At 39.3% G+C, this 23079-nt stretch overlaps 1 protein-coding gene across 6 annotated transcripts in view; it reads left to right on the top strand.

Moving 5' to 3' along the window:
• The window catches only part of GSAP (gamma-secretase activating protein), a 115748-nt gene that overhangs the window by 68666 nt on the left and 24003 nt on the right, over positions 1-23079 (top strand). For 5 of the 6 annotated variants that reach the window (XM_075857333.1, XM_075857331.1, XM_075857334.1 and 2 more), the window contains 2 exons: positions 8812-8843; positions 9809-9873. In XM_075857333.1, coding sequence (XP_075713448.1) covers positions 8812-8843; positions 9809-9873 — 97 coding nt within the window. The remainder of the gene's footprint in view (positions 1-8811; positions 8844-9808; positions 9874-23079) is intronic. The other variant, XM_075857332.1, reaches the window with a different exon arrangement.

Raw genomic sequence — 23079 nt, 5'->3', positions numbered from 1 at the left:
AATACTTTTACTAGCTGGGCGCTCTGATGAGAAGTATCATCCACTTCTCTTCAGAACGCCCAGCTTCTGGCAGTGCAGACACAGCGTGTTCTCAAGAGATCACGCTGTGACGCCACTCACAGGTCCTGCATTGTGTCAGACGAGCGAGGACACCGGCACCAGAGGCTTCAGTTGATTCTGCAGCAGCATCGGCGTTTGCAGGTAAGTCGATGTAGCTACTTACCTGCTAACGCCGATGCTGCTGCAGAATCAACTGAAGCCTCTGGTGCCGGTGTCCTCGCTCGTCTGACACGATGCAGGACCTGTGAGTGATGTCACAGCGTGATCTCTCGAGAACACGCTGTGTCTGCACTGCCAGAAGCTGGGCGTTGTGAAGAGAAGTGGATGATACTTCTCATCAGAGCGCCCAGCTAGTAAAAGTATTAAAAACGCCCCGATGTACGCACCTAATACACACCCACTTGGACTTTTGCAAGCCTCATTTGCATAACTACAAAAATGATCATAACTTGGCCAAAAATGCTCGTTTTTTAAAAATAAAAACGTTACTGTAATCTACATTGCAGCGCCTATCGGCTGCAATAGCAGATAGGGGTTGCAAAATCTGGTGACAGAGCCTCTTTAAATGGTCCAACAGTCTAGTTCAGTAGGCTACACAATCATGGGGAAGGCTGCTGACTTGATCGTTGTCCAGAAGACAGTCATTGACACTCTCCACAAGGAGGGTAAGCCACAAAAGGACTTTGCTAAAGAAGCTGGCTGTTTGCAGATCCAAGCTGAGAGGAAGGAAAAAGTGTGGTAGAAAAAGGTGCACAAGCAACAGGGATAACCACAACCTTGAAAGGATTGTCAAGAATTTGGGGGACATTCTCAAGGAGTGGACTCCGGCTAGAGTGCTTTAAGAGCCACCACACACACACGTATCCAGGACATGGGCTACAACTGTCGCATTCCTTGTGTCAAGCCACTCAAAACCCAGAGGCCACGTCTGAAGCGTCTTATCTGTCTAATATGAGTATCACTTTTTGAATTCAATTACTGAAATAAATTAACTTTGATATTCTAATTCATTGAGAAGGGCTAGTAATGTAGTGGGAAACTGGAAAAAAATATTTGTGGGGTGTAATAGGAAAAAAACCACAATTTCTCAATATTTTGTAAGGTTCTGTTTTTATGGCGTTCACCGTGCGGTAAAAATGGCATGTTAACTTTAATCTGCAGGTCAATACTATTACGGTGATTCCAAATTTATATAGTTATTTTTTTTTTTGTTTTACAAGGAAAAAACTGATCGTTAAAAATAAAATTTGAGTTTTGTCATATTCTGAGAGCCATAACTTTTTTTTTTTTTACGTAGATTGAGCAGTATGAGGAATTATTTTTTGCGGGGTATTTATATTTTGGTACCATTTTGGGGAACATGACTTTTCTTATCACTTTTTATCCCATTATTTGTGGGAGTGACCAAAACGCGATTCTGGCTTTTTTAAATATATTTTTTACGGTGTTGCCTGTGCGGAATAAATAATAATATAATTCAGACTTTAATGGACATGTTGATACCAGTTGTGTTTTTTTTGTATTTTTTTTTTTTTACTTTGTGCTTGAGGGAAAATGGGAAAAGGTTTTTTTGTGTGACCTTCTCTTTTTTTTTTTTTTTTTTACTTTTTGTGCTTGTCCCCCTAGGGGACTTAAACCAGCGATCGTTGGATCGCTTGCATGATATAATGGAATACTAATGTATTTCAGTATATCGTGATACTGATACTCCCCTATGAAGCCCTATAGGAGTGCAAAGATGGCAAACCTGAGGGGGCCTTCATCAGGCTCCCAGGTTGCCATGCCAAGAAACTGCACCCTGTGATAACATAGCGGGAGTGCTGTTAAAGATGGCCGCCCCCCGTTTCTAGTCATTTAAATACTGCAGCATTTAATGGGTTAAACGAGCGAGATCAAGCTTGAGCAAGAGCCTGCTCATTACCCTGACGTGTCGGCTTTAATATAAAGCCGATGCGCTCGTTCTATGGAGTGGGCTCTGCCCTGGAGCAGGCTCCACACCTCCCCACCTGACGTGCGCCTTCTATATATGGCGGATTTTGGGATAGGATTAAATGCCTTTCTACTTCAAGAACTGCAGTATATGACGTCGTGCACCAAAAGAGGGGCCTCTCTCTAAAGCATTGATTAGGCAAAGACTCAGGCTGAGAGCAGGCCACTAAACAGTGAGAGCATGTATAAGGACAGGAGGGATGTCCTTGTATTGACTACAATTCACAGGAACGGCAGTATCCCTCTATGAGGTAGCACTACAATGACCCTCGAAGACTGATTGATTGCATCCTTGTTCGCACGGCGTGTATTTGACACGCAGGGCCGGCTTTGCGGGGGAACTCACGGCGGTAGAAAAATGGCAGAAAACATCACTTTGTGCCTCCATATAGACGATAGGCCCCCAGTTTGTACCCCCATAAATTGAGTGCCCTCTGTAGATCATGCCACATATCCCCTCCTCATAGATAGTGCCACCCAGCCTCCATCCCTGTAGGTAGCACCTTTTGGGGTTCCCTCTAGGAGTGGAATCCCCAGCCAGAGCATTGCCGATGCTCTGGCTGGGGATTCCGCTTCAGGAAAAACCCCTGATGTCACTGTCCATATATGGACAGTGTTGTCAGGGGCAACCCCAGAGATCCATAGTCCCGGGCTGAGCACTACTAGCACTCCGCCTGGGACTCCTGCCCTGCTCCTGGCATCACTGTCCATATATGCATAGTGATGTCCGGGGCATAGCTGAAGTCCCGGGCAGAGTTCTAGTAAAGGCTCTGCTCCGGTACTCTAGCTCTGGGGAAGCCCCTGACATCACTGTCCATATACGGCTAGTGATGTCATGGGAAACCCCAGAGCCAAAGTGCTTGGGACACTGCTCGCTCCTGACATCACTGTCCGATAGCACCCGACGGCCGAGTGGGTCCCCCCAAGTGTTGTGGTCCCCGGGACTTGCTCGGGTTCGCCCGGTGCTGATGTCAGCCCCGTTGACGCGTTTTAGGCACCAAAAAATTTATCAAAAACACTTGCTTTAAGCTTTCCATTAACATCAATAAGAAAAGGGATTCTAGTGCAAACGACGCGTTTTTTTTATGCTCACGTGTTTTAAAAAAAAATGTGTAGTGTAAAAAAAAAAGCGTCAGGTCAACTTTTGGCGTGTAAAACGTGCCTATTTCCCATAGTCAACGGGAGTCCAAATTACCTGCCCAAAAACGCGCCGAAAACTTGTCAAAAAAACGCTTAAAAAATGTCTGTACTTTTAAAAAGCGATATGCGTTTTTGACGTGTTTACATGAGTTTTTGAGCTCCGTGTCAACATACCCTAATAGTTACATGGCAAGGGTAAATATATCTGATCAAGTACTGGAGCCGTACAGTGCCATGCGGAAAACAAGGGTTTGGTACAAAAAGCCGGCTGTTCACATCGTACAGATGGCACTGTATAACTCTTACGTGCTACCACGATGTGCAGGCCAAATGGGAACGTTCCTTCATTTTTAAGGGGTGATTATCAAGGCCCTAATCTTTGGAAACCAGGAGGGCTCTAGTACTTCTGTAAGTGAAGGCACCCATATTGTACCAGGGAAACACTTTCCCAGCGATGTCCCCATCACTGATAAAAAGGAAAGGATCCAAAAAAAAATTCCAAAAGGGGGATAAGAGGGAATACCGCTCATCAGTGCAAAACCTGGCCTGTGCATCAAGGATTGCTTCAAAGCATAACCTTTATCGGTGGATTGCTATTTTATTTACTAAATATTATAACCTCTTATTATGCCCTGATGTACCCTGCACAGCTTACATATGCCCCCACATTATATTTAAATACCAGTAAAAACCCAAACAGAACTAGTATTTCTTATTCTATTCCTATAAAAACTCTTTTAGAAGTTTAGTTTACAAATTGGGGTCACTTCTCTGGGTACTTAACTGGTGCTTCAGGGCTCTGCAAAAGCGACATGGCACCCAAAAGCCAAACGGCGCTCTTTTCGCTCTGAGCTGTACAGTGTTCCTAAACCACATTTTAAGTCCACATATATAGCGTTGCCATGCCTGGAAGAACCCGTTTAAAAATGTATTGGGGGGGGGGGGGACGTTTCTCCATTCGCACAAGCTGGGCACAACCTATTGGGCACTGAAATGGCATATTATTGCTGTGCATTCATTTCTTGAAAATAAATTCTAAAACATCTGTGGGGTCAAAATTCTCACTATACCCCTAGTTAATTTTTTTTGCATCTTGTAGTTTCTAAAATGGGGTCCCTTATCGAGGGTTTCTTATATTCTTTTATTTCAGAGTCCTGCAGTTGTGAACCAATGCGGTCTAAATTGCCAAATTAAGCCTCAAATCTGCATTGTACTCTTTTTTTTTTTTTTTTTTTTTTTTTTTTTTTTTACTCCTGAATCTGGTCGTATGTCCAGACAAAAGATTAGGGCCACATATAGAGTGTTTCTAAAACTACGAAACATTGCATATTAGAGCTGGCTTTTCACAGTGGCACAAGCTGGGCACATCATGATGGGCACGGAAATGGCATTTATGTGAAGAAAAAAAATGAATTTTCACTTTGCACCAGCAAATTCACATTATTTCTGTAAAGCACTTTTGGATAAAAATGCTCACTATACACCTAGATATATTCCTTGAGAGATGTAGTCCAAAATGTTCACTTTTTGGGGGTTTCCACTGTTGGTCTTTCAGGGGCATTGCAAATGCGACATGTCGTTCGCAAACCATTCCAACAAAATCTGAGCTCCAAATTTTGTTCTTTCCCTTCTAAAGGCCTTGCAGTGTGTCCAAACAACAGTTTATAACCACACATGGGGTTTTTCCGTACTCAGAAGAAATGGTTTTACAAATGTTGGGGTGCTTTTTAATCCTTTAGTCTTTTGTGGAAAGAACTTTTTTTGTGAAAACTTTTATTTTATTATTAGAAAATGTCATTTTCACAGCCCAAATCTAATAAATTCAGTAGAAGACCTGTGGGGTCAAATGCTCATTATACCCCTAGATAAGTTCCTCTAGGGGTCACTTTTAGGTTTCCATTATTTTGGTCCCTCAGGGCTTTACTAACGCAACATGGCGTCTGCAATAGTTACATAGTTAGTAAGGCTGAAAAAAGATACATGTTCAACCAAGGGACGGGAAAAGGGAAGGGAAAAATTTCTACACATAGGAGCTAATATTTTTTTGTTCTAGGAAATTATCTAAGCCTTTTTTAAAGCCATCTACTGTCCTGCTGTGACCAGCTCCTGTGGTAGGCTATTCCATAGATTCACAGTTCTCACAGTAAAGAAGGCTTGTCGCCTCTGCAGGTTGAACCTTTTTTTTTCTCCAGACGGAGGGAATGCCCCCTTGTTTTTTGAGGGGGTTTTACATGGAACAGGATTTCACCATATTTTTTGTATGTGCCATTAATATATTTATATAAATTAATCATGTCCCCCCTTAGTCGTCTTTTTTCAAGGCTAAATAGGGTTAATCCTTTTGATCTTTCCTCATAACTTAGATTCTCTATGCCCCTTATTAGCTTTGTTGCCCTTCTTTGTATTTTTTACAACTCCAGGGCATCCTTTCTATGAACTGGAGCCCAGAACTGAACTGCATATTCTAGATGAGGCCTCACTAATGCTTTGTAAAGTGGCAATATTACATCCCTGTCGCGAGTCCATGCCTCTTTTAATGCACGACAATCTCTTGCTGGCCTTTGAAGCAGCTGATTGACACTGCATGCTGTTATTGAGTTTATGATTTAAAAGTACACCCAGACCCTTCTCAACAAGTGACTCCCCCAGTGTAGCTCACCCTAGGACATATGAATCATGCAGGTTGTTGGTACCCAGATGCATAACTTTACATTTATCTACATTAAACTTCATTTGCCAACTGGATGCCCAAACACTTAGTTTGTTTAAATCCGCTTGAAATTCACGAACATCTTCCATAGACTGAACTATATTACACAGCTTGGTGTCATCTGCAAAAATAGAAATAGTGATATTAATCCCATCCTCTATAGCATTAATAAATAAGTTGAATAATAGTGGTCCCAGCACTGAACCCTGGGGTACACCACTTATAACCGGGGACCATTCAGAGTAGGAATCATTGACCACAACTCTCTGGATACGGTCCTTGAGCCAATTCAAAATCCAATTACAAACTATATTTTCTAAACCTATAGTCCTTAATTTACCCATTAGACATCTATGAGGGACAGTGTCAAATGCCTTTGCAAAATCCAAAAGCACTATATCCACAGCGGCCTCTCTGTCTAGGCTTCTGCTCACCTCTTCATAAAAACAGATCAGGTTAGTTTGACAACTTCTGTCCTTAGTAAAACCGTGCTGGCTGTCACTTCTAATACTATTTTTTGTCACATAATCCTGTATATAGCCCCTCAAACATTTTCCCCACGATGGATGTTAAGCTTACTGGTCTATAATTACCCGGGGAAGACCAAGAAACCTTTTTGAAAATAGGCACCACATTTGCCCTGCACCAGTCCCTTGGCACTATACCAGTCACTAGAGAATCTCTGAATATTATGAAAAGGGGGACAGAAATAACTGAACTAAGCTCTTTAAGAATTCTAGGGTGTAACCCATCTGGTCCCAGGGCCTTGTGCACATTTATGTTTAATTTAGCTTGGACCATATCTACATTCATCCAATTCAGTATATCAACTGATATATTAACAGCACTGGCACCGGCTACATCAGCTGCTCTTTCTTCTCTTGTATATACAGAGCTAAAGAACCCATTTAGTAACTCTGCCTTCTCTTGATCCCCTGTGACCAACTCCCCATTACCACTATCTAGGGGTCCTACATGTTCAGACCTTGGCTTTTTTGCATTTATATACTTGAAGAATTTTTTGGGATTTGTTTTACTATCCTTGGCCACCTGCCTTTCATTTTGTATTTTTGCTAATTTTATTACATTTTTACAGATTTTATTAAGCTCTTTATATTTTACAAAGGCTACAGCTGTACCCTCAGATTTGTATTTTTTAAATGCCCTTTTTTTGTCATGTATTGCCCCTTTCACAGAAGGTGTAAGCCATGTGGGGTTTAATTTGAGTCGTTTATACTTGTTACCTATAGAAATAAATTTTGCACTATAATTACCCAAAGTTGATTGGAAAATCTCCCATTTATCATTTGTCCCATTAGTTCTTCCCAGTCTATATCCTGAATTGCAGCCCTCATCCTGGGGAAATTGGCTTTCTTAAAATAAAATGTGTTTGCCCTCCCAGCCTGCGTTTGTTTTTTACAGTATAGGTAAAATGTAACTATATTATGATCACTGTTACCGAGGTTTTCACGAACATTGACATTCCCAACAAGATCTGCATTATTAGAAATGACCAGATACAACAGAGCTTCACCTCTAGTCGGGTCTTCCACAAACTGGCCCATAAAATTTTCCTGCAACAGGTTGAGGAAATGTCTCCCCTTTGCAGTTGAAGCCGAACCATGACACCAATTAATATCCCGGAAATTAAAATATCCCATTATTACTACAGTACCCGCCTGTGCAGCCTGCTCCATCTGTTTATATAGCTGACGTTCCATCTCCTCAGTTATATTGGGGGGTCTATAGATTACACCAAAAGTAATTTTTTCAGTGATTACCTCCCTTTCTAGTTCCACCCACAAGGTTTCAACCTCCTCACATTTAGCACCCACTATTGTCTCTTTCACACTCGCCTTCATATCACTTCTCACATACAGACATACACCACCACCAGCATCGAATTTGCGGGCCGTAATAAGACATGTCCTGAGTTTCTGCGGCACGGATTTGCGGACATGCGGAGACCCGTGAAAACACTGATAGTGTGTATGGGCCCATAGAAATGAATGGGTCCGCAATTCTCCCGTGGATTTGCGGGGGAATTGCGGACGCAAAAACACGTTCGTGTGCATGGGGCCTTAATCTTGTAACATGCCTAAAGGGTTAAGAAACTTTCTAAATACTTTTGAGGAGTGCAGTTTTTAAAATAGTTCTTAATATGTAGGCCCCTCAAACCACTTTAGATCTTAATTTGTCCCTAAATAAAATAGGTTTTGGAAATTTTCTTCAAAATGTCAAAAAATGCTGCTAAATTTGTTAGCTTTCTAACATTCTAGAAAATAAAACACCATTAAAAAAATGACGCCAACCGTAAATAGACATATGGTAAATGTTAATTAGTAAATATTTTATGTGAGGTTTTTTTCCCCATTACACTGCTTTATTAGTTGTGAGAAGGTTGCTTTAAAGTCTGGAAATGGGGGCCATTCAGACATTAAGGTGCTGTTAAAACCGTATTGAAAAACCCATCAAATTGAGATAAAAATACAATGCGGTTTTACCCAAACCTCAACTCCACCTTCTGAATGCATCCTTAAACTTAAGCCCTACGAGGAATTGCAGATTTGCTGTGGATTTTACCTGCATATTTGAGCAGGTAAAATCCACAGCAGATTACTGTAAAAGGCATGTAGATGAGCTTTTACCAAGATTTTAGATGAGATTTTTTAGCATGTTGCAGACACTTTCTGCATGTATAAATGAGCATGATGTGGATTTCCAAATTCACCCCATTTTACCACTTTTAATGTAGCACGGGTGAAATCTGTAGTGAATTCACAGCAAATTCAGAATGCAATTATCCTTGAAGGGATTATTTATATTCATAAACACACAGATCACATGTAATATATCTGTATGGACTGCTTATTACATATTTATGGAGATAACCGCTGGTTTCTTTCTTTTAGGGTCCTTCAAAACCTGGACACAAGGAGATATGGTAAGTAATGGGATTAGGCTTTGGTAAATAATTTTCTGAAATGTTTGACCATTTAGATTAGTTTACCCAAGTGGTAAGGAAGAAAATAGAATACTAATGCTCTGTGCATCATGGAGGTCTGGCCTTTTTTCTGTGATTTTAAGTAAATTTGATCGTGTGGAACGATGACCTAATTGTGCCGTCTGCATCACAGAGGGAGACAAGGTTTGCTAAGGACGCGGATACAATTGAATCTAGGGGGAACTGTGTTGGGATCTCCCCTTATTTTAACCACCGGTTTGGAAGAACCGGCCAGTTCCCACCCCTGGTTCTATACGCTGAGGGAGGAAGAATAGCTGTCATGGAGGATGCTGGTAGTATTAAATGTACTTATGGCGAATTATACCAAAAGTATGTGGACACCCATAATTGAGTTCAGGTGTTTCAGGCACACCCATTGTTAACAGGTAGATGAAATCAAGCCCACAGCCATGTAATCTCCACTGCTATTAGTATGGGTCTTACTGAAGAGACAGTGACTATTATAGGATGTCACCTTTGACACAAGTAAGTTCTTAAAATTTGTGATCAAGATCTGCCTGTCAACCGAGTTGGTGCCCCGCTGTGTGGATTTAAGTGGTCTCAGTACTATAGCGAGCATAAAACGCTTTTTCTCTGTTGCACCAACTCTATAATGACATTCATGGTTTTGCATTGGGATGTCCAACATGCTTATATAGGCATTATGGTTAGTTTTGCACATATATAGTGTACCATAAGCCAAATTTTTGGTCTCCCAGAAGTTATCCACTTATTTGGCTGTCCTATATCTCCGATAGACTATAGGAGACCGGCCAAGCATACAAATCCATTTCTTCACCAGTAACTGTCGAAATCCCGTTGTTAGGATCAGTGGGGGTCCAGCAGATGTGTTATAAAAGCCAATATTTGGAAAACTCCTTTAATTTTATGTATGACTTGATCAGCAGATGAAAGAACTGTGCCATTAAACCAAGAAGAGGAATATCTACAGAAAGATCTAATGGGGCTGGTATGTCTTAAGATGTGTTAAGAAGTTATTTATAAATTGGTAGTTATTAGAGTATACATATTCATTATATATGTAAAATGAAATCTACATTCGTTAAATGGTCATGAAATGCCTAACTCAAAGGCGCACTAGAGCGCACCACTATAGTGTTCCAAAAAACAAATTTCCTGAGATGCACACTAGATGTCACTGATGATCTATTTTTGTATTCAAAGCTAAGCCAGAGTAACTATTGACCGAAGTAAGGGAAAGCAGTAAAGTGATGCCAAATGGCATAATATATATCCCCCATAGTTTTGGAATCTAGAGCCACTTTTTATTCATCTATCCAGCGATCTAGCTATCTCTCGGTTAACTTTAGTTCAAATCTTATACATGGACATAGTTAAAGGGAAACCTGTCAACCGTTTTGAAGTCTAAAGCCGGGTGAGCTGGAAAAAAAAGAGTCTGCAAAGGCGCTGCTGCACACAGATGAAAACGAAGTTGCAACTTCGGAATGATAAGATAAATCAATGATGAATTGATGATAGTTGAATAAAATTTGATTTATTGGTAATGACTACGCGTTTCAATGCCGCACCGGCATCTTCATCAGGTCATAAATGAGAACACAAACATCACTGTTTAAATAGAAACCTAAAGTCAGAAAAAACCCACCAATGTGAACGAGGGCAGGGCGTTCTGGTGACGTCAGAGTTCAAAGGTTAGACCATGGCCGAAAACATGAACAATACATACTAAACACAATCAAGAATAATAAAACAGGAAAGATAAAATTCATATGCTGAGGAACAATAAGAACAAGAGATTAGTGACACCAAATGAATCTCAAGAGATGCAGAACTAAATGAAGGGCAGTCCGTGAAATGAACGGATAAAACCGAGTAATGGTAAAATGCAAGATATTAGACAATTATAAACAGAATAAGAATATAATAAAATAAGTAAAAAATATATAAATGGTCAGCATACTGGCATAATAATCAGGAATGTCAGAGAGGCAATTAAAGAATTATCCTTATACACACGAAAGAAATGTGCCGGCAAAAGCCGGTAAAACATAATCATAATTAGTGGCTCAACGAATTTGGAAGAAAGAGATGTCCTATATAAAAATTTAGAATGAAAAAACATAAATATGCACATTACTGAGGGAATGAGAGTAACAATAATGTATATGAATATTGTATATGAAATTAGTGAACCAATGAATCAGGTATGGTATAGTGATACGCTGTGAAGCAGATAGTAAAGTCGGCAGCCGGTAAATGGTAATGAGTAAAGAACGAAATAATAAAACATAAATATGCACATTACTGAGGGAATGAGAGTAACAATAATGTATATGAATATTGTATATGAAATTAGTGAACCAATGAATCAGGTATGGTATAGTGATACGCTGTGAAGCAGATAGTAAAGTCGGCAGCCGGTAAATGGTGATGAGTAAAGAACGAAATAATAAAAATAAAATAAAAAATGATGAAGAAATGATGAAATATATAATTGTAAAGGACGGTAAGTGGTAATTAACAGTATATATTATTAATACTTAATAACGACCAAGGGCATATGACATGAATATATTCATAAAAAACATGTATGTGCCAGTTGCGGAAACAACCACTAATATTGCGGGAGAAACTTAAATTTAAGCAAAAATATGAAACACTAATAATTCATAACACAAGGTTGCAAAAGAAATATATATATATAAATATGTAAATTGAACCAAATAGTGCGGGTCAAAAAACAGTAAAGCCATAATAATGTAATGTCATATATTGAAATAAAACATAAAAATGAGAATGATAAGATTATACTATATTAGTAATTGAGGCATTTGCTAATCCAGAGTGGACTCAGAGACATCATTGAGGCCATCAGGTTGGAGAGTTTTCATTTTAAAAATCCAATAATTTTCTCGTTGTTTAAGTTTGCTAAATCGATTAGTGATATTGAGTGGAATCTGCTCTATAGGTGTAATGAGCAGACTATTAAATTGACAATTGTGTGTAATGGAGAAGTGTCTAGAGACACTATGTTTTAAGAAACCAGTATTTATGTTGAATCTATGGTTGTTAATCCTGGTCCGTAAACATTGCGTGGTTCGGCCAATGTATTGGAGATGGCACGGACATTCCAACAAATAAATAACGAAAGAGCTTCCACAGTTCAGAAAGCTATTGATCCTGAAGGATTCTTTAGTCGTTGTGGATGTGTAGGTGGAGGCCTTGTGGGTGATATTGGTACAGCACATACATCGCTGTCGGCCACATTTGTAGGAGCCTAAAATTCTAGGGAGCAAAATGGAACCAGGTACCATGGGATTTCTTAGTTTGCTGGGTGCTAAAATGTTTTTAAGAGATTTTGATCGTCTATAAGTAATGATGGGTTTATCCGGTAATTCGGTTTTTAAAAACGGATCATTTCTCAAAATGTACCAATGTTTAGCGAGGACCTCTCGGATTTTTTTGTTTCCACTGTTAAAAGTTGTAATAAAATTGTTGCTAAAATTCTATTTTTATTTTTATTATTAATCGCTCTATCATGCTCAATGCACGAAACTTGAGAAAGTAGACAGGCTTTCCGACGTGCCCCTTTGATCAGACTTAAAGGAAAATGTTTTTCCCTAAACCTTTTTTCCAATATATTACATTCCTCTGTAAAATCCAAGTCAGTTGTGCAATTTTTCCTCACTCTTCTAAACTGTCCAAAGGGAACATTTTTAATCCATGGGGGGTAGTGGGCACTGTTGAAATTTAAGTAGCTATTTACATCAACAGATTTGAAATGTGTCTTTGTAATAAATTTATTGATTCTGGTATCGAATGAAATGGTCAGGTCTAAAAAGTCAATAGACAAAGTGGAAAAAGTGTATGTGAAAGACAGTCCTAAGTTATTCAAATTTAAATACTCAATGAAGGATGAAGCTTCAGTTTCATTGCCCAACCAAACGAAGAGGAGGTCGTCGATGTAACGTTTATACAATAGAATATTACTTTTGTGGGGGTGGTCATGGTATATATATTGATCTTCAAATTGTCCCATATATAAATTAGCATAGGACGGTGCGAACCTTGAGCCCATGGCACATCCTTTGATTTGGTTATAGAATTTATCAAAAGTAAAAGAATTATGATTTAAAATAAAGTCAACACATTTATTCAAAAATGCAATTTGATTCTCTGGCATACAAGTTTTAGTGGATAATGCAGAACTAATGACCTTAAGACCTTTGGAGTGGGGAATATTGCTATAAAGGGCAGTTACATCAGCTGTGAGGAAATTGATGGGGTACATAGAATTGGTGACGTTAAGTGAGTGAAGTTCTCTAATTACTTGGGTAGAGTCCCTGAGGTATGATGGAAGGCTGACTACTAAAGGTTGAAGGTGAGTATCAATAAAATGTGAAAGGTTACTAGTAAGGGACCCAATCCCCGATATGATCGGACGACCTGGGGGGTTAGTTATGGATTTGTGCACCTTGGGGAGATGGTATAAAAAGGGTATGCTTGGGAAGGGCATATTGAGAAAACCCCTTTCCTTCTTGGTGATGACCCCTTCATGGAAAGCTGTATCTATAAGAAGGGCGTATTTAGGTATATGAATGGGTAAAGGGTTTATAGCTAATTGAACATAGAAACTGTCATCGTCCAAAATTCTGTACGATTCTTCCAAATATTTGTCCTTGTCCATGATAACAATACCACCGCCCTTGTCAGCAGAACGGATTACAATAGTATTATTTTTAGCTAAAGATTTCAGGGCAATCCTCTCCTGGTACGTGAGATTGTGAGGAGTATTGATGGGTTTATCAAGGGATCTGAGTTCATTACCTACCAGAGCAGAAAAGGTTTCTATAAAGGGACCTTGGTGGTGCAAAGGGTAAAAATTTGATTTAGGCTTCAAATTGGTGGCAATAATTAATTGGGGACTAGCTGAAGTGGATGGTTCAGAGATCGCAGTCGGTAATGGAACGGTAGGGGTCATTTTTGACATAGAGAAATGCCTGGTTAAGGTAAGTTTACGGATGAAACGATTAAGGTCCATAAAAAGATCAAAAGTATTAGGTGGGGAGACTGGGCAAAAAGAGAGACCTTTGCTAAGAAGACTAATCTCATGTGTATTAAATTTGTGGGAGGATAAATTGAAAAGTTTGATATTTAATATTTGGTTCGATGTTTCTTCAGATGGGTTGGTGAGGTTCTCTTTTTTTGTATTTCGTTTACGGCCTCCTCTTCTTCCTCTATATCTAATTTTCTTTTTGTCGATATTTTTTGAACTAAGGGAAAAAAATGTGTGATAGTTTGAATTTTTGGACTTATAAGGTAAGTGATGAGGTGATCGTTGCTGTTGATGGTCGGCGTGACAGGTGGCATTGTGAGTTGGGAAGGAAGTCCTAAAAAAGAAGTAGTGGTGTCTAAAAAGGATACAGGCGCTGAAGATGCTGCTTCAGATGCAACAAAAATTGCATCATTGGGTAATGATGCAAAAGCGACATTCTCTGAACAGGTAGGTGGAGACATTTCAAAAGGACTAACAGAGGTATTATGAATGGACAATTGTAAAAGGGAAGGGGATATGCCATGGTCAGAGGATGGAATAGACTTGTTGGGAGATGGGGATATTGGGATGGGATTGGAGGGCTTTTCAATGGTGGATTGGAATTGTAGTAGACGGAGTTCCAATTCTGAGGCCTTAAAAGCATTGATGGGTACTTTGGTAAGGTGATTAATGGGTGGTGCCGAGATAGTATCCATAGGGACATTGGTGTGCTCAGGTACAATGGGAACAATGGGAACGGCAGTGGAGACTGGTGCTGAAACCATAGTACGTCTAACTGTTGGTGAAAAAAGGTAAGCAGAGTCTACAGTGGGTTTCGAAGGATTAATGCTCCTAAGACTGTTCTTAAAAAATCTATTACGGGGTGAAAAACTGCGTGGTTCACCCCTAATAAGACCGTTAGTAAGGGGATATTTGTTGGAAGCCGCTCTAAAGGGAAGATGCGCACCTTCATGACGGGAGTTAACCGTATTCTCACTGCAGTTGTCAAAAGTTGCGTTATTAGAACTGGAGAAATTCTCATAATCACGACGGTCTCTTTTGAATTTGTTCGTTTTTTTGAGAATTAAATCTTTTTCATAAATATTCAGACGTTTGTTAATGGATGTTTCTATTTGCAAAAAATCGGGATGTTCGGAGAATTTGAGAAGATTCCCCTTAATTGTATTAACCTCTAATTTAAGTGCATCGCTAATGGCTGTCCTTTTTTTGAGAAGGACATTGAGGACGCCTAAGTGACAGTCATCCAACACCTTTTTCCAAGTTGTACTGAAGGAAACATCAGCAGGATAGGGGTTGCTTAACTCAACCCTCAAACCCCTAGGGGTAATATTTTCTGAGATGTAGGTTCGTAGAAACAAACAGTCAATCTCAGAAAACATTACCCCTAGGGGTTTGAGGGTTGAGTTAAGCAACCCCTATCCTGCTGATGTTTCCTTCAGTACAACTTGGAAAAAGGTGTTGGATGACTGTCACTTAGGCGTCCTCAATGTCCTTCTCAAAAAAAGGACAGCCATTAGCGATGCACTTAAATTAGAGGTTAATACAATTAAGGGGAATCTTCTCAAATTCTCCGAACATCCCGATTTTTTGCAAATAGAAACATCCATTAACAAACGTCTGAATATTTATGAAAAAGATTTAATTCTCAAAAAAACGAACAAATTCAAAAGAGACCGTCGTGATTATGAGAATTTCTCCAGTTCTAATAACGCAACTTTTGACAACTGCAGTGAGAATACGGTTAACTCCCGTCATGAAGGTGCGCATCTTCCCTTTAGAGCGGCTTCCAACAAATATCCCCTTACTAACGGTCTTATTAGGGGTGAACCACGCAGTTTTTCACCCCGTAATAGATTTTTTAAGAACAGTCTTAGGAGCATTAATCCTTCGAAACCCACTGTAGACTCTGCTCACCTTTTTTCACCAACAGTTAGACGTACTATGGTTTCAGCACCAGTCTCCACTGCCGTTCCCATTGTTCCCATTGTACCTGAGCACACCAATGTCCCTATGGATACTATCTCGGCACCACCCATTAATCACCTTACCAAAGTACCCATCAATGCTTTTAAGGCCTCAGAATTGGAACTCCGTCTACTACAATTCCAATCCACCATTGAAAAGCCCTCCAATCCCATCCCAATATCCCCATCTCCCAACAAGTCTATTCCATCCTCTGACCATGGCATATCCCCTTCCCTTTTACAATTGTCCATTCATAATACCTTTGTTAGTCCTTTTGAAATGTCTCCACCTACCTGTTCAGAGAATGTCGCTTTTGCATCATTACCCAATGATGCAATTTTTGTTGCATCTGAAGCAGCATCTTCAGCGCCTGTATCCTTTTTAGACACCACTACTTCTTTTTTAGGACTTCCTTCCCAACTCACAATGCCACCTGTCACGCCGACCATCAACAGCAACGATCACCTCATCACTTACCTTATAAGTCCAAAAATTCAAACTATCACACATTTTTTTTCCCTTAGTTCAAAAAATATCGACAAAAAGAAAATTAGATATAGAGGAAGAAGAGGAGGCCGTAAACGAAATACAAAAAAAGAGAACCTCACCAACCCATCTGAAGAAACATCGAACCAAATATTAAATATCAAACTTTTCAATTTATCCTCCCACAAATTTAATACGCATGAGATTAGTCTTCTTAGCAAAGGTCTCTCTTTTTGCCCAGTCTCCCCACCTAATACTTTTGATCTTTTTATGGACCTTAATCGTTTCATCCGTAAACTTACCTTAACCAGGCATTTCTCTATGTCAAAAATGACCCCTACCGTTCCATTACCGACTGCGATCTCTGAACCATCCACTTCAGCTAGTCCCCAATTAATTATTGCCACCAATTTGAAGCCTAAATCAAATTTTTACCCTTTGCACCACCAAGGTCCCTTTATAGAAACCTTTTCTGCTCTGGTAGGTAATGAACTCAGATCCCTTGATAAACCCATCAATACTCCTCACAATCTCACGTACCAGGAGAGGATTGCCCTGAAATCTTTAGCTAAAAATAATACTATTGTAATCCGTTCTGCTGACAAGGGCGGTGGTATTGTTATCATGGACAAGGACAAATATTTGGAAGAATCGTACAGAATTTTGGACGATGACAGTTTCTATGTTCAATTAGCTATAAACCCTTTACCCATTCATATACCTAAATACGCCCTTCTTATAGATACAGCTTTCCATGAAGGGGTCATCACCAAGAAGGAAAGGGGTTTTCTCAATATGCCCTTCCCAAGCATACCCTTTTTATACCATCTCCCCAAGGTGCACAAATCCATAACTAACCCCCCAGGTCGTCCGATCATATCGGGGATTGGGTCCCTTACTAGTAACCTTTCACATTTTATTGATACTCACCTTCAACCTTTAGTAGTCAGCCTTCCATCATACCTCAGGGACTCTACCCAAGTAATTAGAGAACTTCACTCACTTAACGTCACCAATTCTATGTACCCCATCAATTTCCTCACAGCTGATGTAACTGTCCTTTATAGCAATATTCCCCACTCCAAAGGTCTTAAGGTCATTAGTTCTGCATTATCCACTAAAACTTGTATGCCAGAGAATCAAATTGCATTTTTGAATAAATGTGTTGACTTTATTTTAAATCATAATTCTTTTACTTTTGATAATAAATTCTATAACCAAATCAAAGGATGTGCCATGGGCTCAAGGTTCGCACCGTCCTATGCTAATTTATATATGGGACAATTTGAAGATCAATATATATACCATGACCACCCCCACAAAAGTAATATTCTATTGTATAAACGTTACATCGACGACCTCCTCTTCGTTTGGTTGGGCAATGAAACTGAAGCTTCATCCTTCATTGAGTATTTAAATTTGAATAACTTAGGACTGTCTTTCACATACACTTTTTCCACTTTGTCTATTGACTTTTTAGACCTGACCATTTCATTCGATACCAGAATCAATAAATTTATTACAAAGACACATTTCAAATCTGTTGATGTAAATAGCTACTTAAATTTCAACAGTGCCCACTACCCCCCATGGATTAAAAATGTTCCCTTTGGACAGTTTAGAAGAGTGAGGAAAAATTGCACAACTGACTTGGATTTTACAGAGGAATGTAATATATTGGAAAAAAGGTTTAGGGAAAAACATTTTCCTTTAAGTCTGATCAAAGGGGCACGTCGGAAAGCCTGTCTACTTTCTCAAGTTTCGTGCATTGAGCATGATAGAGCGATTAATAATAAAAATAAAAATAGAATTTTAGCAACAATTTTATTACAACTTTTAACAGTGGAAACAAAAAAATCCGAGAGGTCCTCGCTAAACATTGGTACATTTTGAGAAATGATCCGTTTTTAAAAACCGAATTACCGGATAAACCCATCATTACTTATAGACGATCAAAATCTCTTAAAAACATTTTAGCACCCAGCAAACTAAGAAATCCCATGGTACCTGGTTCCATTTTGCTCCCTAGAATTTTAGGCTCCTACAAATGTGGCCGACAGCGATGTATGTGCTGTACCAATATCACCCACAAGGCCTCCACCTACACATCCACAACGACTAAAGAATCCTTCAGGATCAATAGCTTTCTGAACTGTGGAAGCTCTTTCGTTATTTATTTGTTGGAATGTCCGTGCCATCTCCAATACATTGGCCGAACCACGCAATGTTTACGGACCAGGATTAACAACCATAGATTCAACATAAATACTGGTTTCTTAAAACATAGTGTCTCTAGACACTTCTCCATTACACACAATTGTCAATTTAATAGTCTGCTCATTACACCTATAGAGCAGATTCCACTCAATATCACTAATCGATTTAGCAAACTTAAACAACGAGAAAATTATTGGATTTTTAAAATGAAAACTCTCCAACCTGATGGCCTCAATGATGTCTCTGAGTCCACTCTGGATTAGCAAATGCCTCAATTACTAATATAGTATAATCTTATCATTCTCATTTTTATGTTTTATTTCAATATATGACATTACATTATTATGGCTTTACTGTTTTTTGACCCGCACTATTTGGTTCAATTTACATATTTATATATATATATTTCTTTTGCAACCTTGTGTTATGAATTATTAGTGTTTCATATTTTTGCTTAAATTTAAGTTTCTCCCGCAATATTAGTGGTTGTTTCCGCAACTGGCACATACATGTTTTTTATGAATATATTCATGTCATATGCCCTTGGTCGTTATTAAGTATTAATAATATATACTGTTAATTACCACTTACCGTCCTTTACAATTATATATTTCATCATTTCTTCATCATTTTTTATTTTATTTTTATTATTTCGTTCTTTACTCATCACCATTTACCGGCTGCCGACTTTACTATCTGCTTCACAGCGTATCACTATACCATACCTGATTCATTGGTTCACTAATTTCATATACAATATTCATATACATTATTGTTACTCTCATTCCCTCAGTAATGTGCATATTTATGTTTTATTATTTCGTTCTTTACTCATTACCATTTACCGGCTGCCGACTTTACTATCTGCTTCACAGCGTATCACTATACCATACCTGATTCATTGGTTCACTAATTTCATATACAATATTCATATACATTATTGTTACTCTCATTCCCTCAGTAATGTGCATATTTATGTTTTTTCATTCTAAATTTTTATATAGGACATCTCTTTCTTCCAAATTCGTTGAGCCACTAATTATGATTATGTTTTACCGGCTTTTGCCGGCACATTTCTTTCGTGTGTATAAGGATAATTCTTTAATTGCCTCTCTGACATTCCTGATTATTATGCCAGTATGCTGACCATTTATATATTTTTTACTTATTTTATTATATTCTTATTCTGTTTATAATTGTCTAATATCTTGCATTTTACCATTACTCGGTTTTATCCGTTCATTTCACGGACTGCCCTTCATTTAGTTCTGCATCTCTTGAGATTCATTTGGTGTCACTAATCTCTTGTTCTTATTGTTCCTCAGCATATGAATTTTATCTTTCCTGTTTTATTATTCTTGATTGTGTTTAGTATGTATTGTTCATGTTTTCGGCCATGGTCTAACCTTTGAACTCTGACGTCACCAGAACGCCCTGCCCTCGTTCACATTGGCGGGTTTTTTCTGACTTTAGGTTTCTATTTAAACAGTGATGTTTGTGTTCTCATTTATGACCTGATGAAGATGCCGGTGCGGCATTGAAACGCGTAGTCATTACCAATAAATCAAATTTTATTCAACTATCATCAATTCATCATTGATTTATCTTATCATTCCGAAGTTGCAACTTCGTTTTCATCTGTGTGCAGCAGCGCCTTTGCAGACTCTTTTTTTTTTCCAGCTCACCCGGCTTTATATTTGCGGTCGTTCATCTTGGATCACCGGCTTCGAGTCCCGGCAGCAGCAGCACCATATCTCTCCATCGCTTATTTTTCATTGCTTTAAGGTGAGCATCACTCTTACTTCAATTATCCATATCCATTTGGGTAACCTGCACTATGTGGCGCCGTGTTTCGTTTTCTCTCATCAGTTTTGAAGTCTAAAAACTGCTGACAGGGCGCTATGGGGAGGGAAGGGTATTTTTAAACGAACCTTTTTTTCTCGGATGCAAGTTGTATGACCGAGAAAACAATGTTTAATCCCCCCCCCCCCGCCCGTTAGGTGATCGCAAGAGCCACCGAGGCGGGATGTGATGTGCAAGTCCCAACCCTCTGCTCTGAGTGACTTCTCTAGCAGTCTCCTGATTGGCCGCTAGAGCAGTCACTCAGAGCAAAGAGTGGCATTTGCAACCACAGTGCCGAGGGTATAAAACGTTGGGAATCAAAAGGTAAGTTCAAAATGTCTTCCCCCTTCCATATATTGCCCTGCAGGTAGTTTTGAGGCAGGTTTCCTTTAAATAGTAGAATTTTTACTGTCACGAAGGGGTCCAGGAGATTACTGCGTTTGTTTTATTATGAAGTTCAATGTATAAACCGTATGCAGCGAGCTCATAAGCTGCCCCTAGTGCTATATACAGACAGATTTTTATAATGTGAAGAAGCACTTCTAAGCACTTCATGATAAACCCCTATACCCATATATTCTGAATGTAGATATTTGGCACATTGTCAAAATTCCACTCAGCACTTTTATACACACTTTAATTTTTGCATGTATTTTTTCATAAAATGCATAAAAATTCATATTTGTGACTCAAGCAGAAAAGTAGATGCACAACACCTCCTAAAAATAAAAGTTCAAGATGTGCAGAGTTCATACATACCACTTATGACTACGTCTACATGCAAATATCTTCAAGCCAGATTTTTTTGTCTCTTCAGTTCTGGTGATTTTGTTTTTTAAGTTGGAAATGTAATAAAAGTAACCACTTCTAAAACACAGGGATTACTCGCTGTGGAAGTGAGTGCACCCCCACACTCTCATATATTTCCTGAAAGCAGACAAGCTTATGATTGCAGTAGTCTTGATGTGCTGTTAACAGCGATGTCCACCTTCCCATACCTTTGTGAAAAACAGGAACTCTTACATTGTTTATTTTTTAAATTTGTTTATTTTGTGGGGTCATCTGATCTTCATTCTAACTCCCTGTATGCTGATGTCCGATCGGGCAGGACAGTAACTTTGGAGTGACACTTTAACTCCGATTCCAGAGTGCGAAGCAATAGTTCATTTCGTTTAAATGCCTGGTCAGGCTGACCAGGAAGGTGATTTCCCATGTACTTTGCTCTTACAGGTAGATTAAATGGTCAATAACTTTTCAACAAACCTTGCATAAATCAATAGTACAGGTCAATATAAGAAACGTTGTAATATATCTTATAGGAGAAAAAAAAAGCCTTTCTACACTTATCCCAACCCCCCAACTGTTTATTCACTCTGAATTTACTGCTTTTTCCATCTCAAGACAAGACGGACTATCAGCTCACTGAGGGATCAGTTTAAAGCTGCCTATGTAAGTCTATGTAGAGGGGAGGGGGAGAGCAGAAGCAGAGAGATACAGACACACATGCTGCAGGAGCTTCTAGTAAGTGTTCTATCTCCCCCAGTGCTGGATTGACAGCCACACTGCTCATTTCTGCTGTATAATGTCCTCCATGTTGCTGCAGCTTCTATACATGTGATAGGAGAGTAGAACACTCCTCTTCTCTATCTTTATTTGCACTGTGTATAGCAGACATGATAGTAGATAGGCTCCCCCCTATTAGCTCAGAGTCAACTGAGTTAGAGAGAGAACCTGTAGAGGGGGAAAACTGCTAAAGGCCATATACAAGTCATATAATGGCCAAAAATAGTGTTATTCATCATGTACACTGGGGTAGGCAACATTTTTTTTGTATAGCGTGCTGATAAAAAAAACCAAAAAACAATAAAGTACTCCGTGTACCACAAAAATATGAAAGTCATATAAGAAAAATTGTTAGGTCTCTTTCACATGGCAGTGTTCTGGTCAGTAATATGCATCAGTATTTGGAAGCCAAAGCCAGGAGTGGGTCCAAAATACGGAAAGAGGTACAATTCTTTCCATCGTACTTTTCACTTTTAATATGTGACTCCTTGCTTTGGCTTACAAATACTGATGCGAAATACTGCCGTGTGAAAGTGGCCTTACCATGTATGTGACATAAACCAATTAACCAGTTAAACTTACATTTCAGTGTGATGCTTGTCCCTGACTTTCTTTGCAAAGATGATCCGTCTGTGGTGCATTTGGCGATACCAAACACCAGATTGTATGTAGGGGGGGGGGAGGGGTGTACATTAATGAGACTACAGCTACTGAACACCAGCTTTGGTGGAGCACATAGGAGAGACCGTGCCTATTGAACACCAGCTTGTGGGGAGGTGCACACAGGAGAGAGATCTGCCAACATTTGCTGCTAACTTTTTCTTTTACAGCGTGGTTACTGAACTTCATCCTTGCGGCGCTGATCACCAGGAGAGAGAGAGCGGTCCTGCATTGTGTGCTTGCCAAGTGTTCGGCAGCAACAAAGACAATGAAGCACAGCTCTCTCTCCTGCGGATCAGTGCCGTCAAGCGCACAATGAAGCTAAGCTCTTTAAGTGTGCTAGCAAACCATGCCCGATGTGCCGGCTGTGGCACTGGTGCCATAGGTTGCTGACCCCTGATGTAC

The sequence above is a fragment of the Rhinoderma darwinii genome, chromosome 3 (assembly GCF_050947455.1).
Source record: "Rhinoderma darwinii isolate aRhiDar2 chromosome 3, aRhiDar2.hap1, whole genome shotgun sequence".
NCBI lineage: Eukaryota > Metazoa > Chordata > Amphibia > Anura > Rhinodermatidae > Rhinoderma > Rhinoderma darwinii.
The sequence above is the reverse complement of the archived record's forward strand: the minus strand, read 5'-3'. Positions and strand labels throughout refer to the sequence as shown.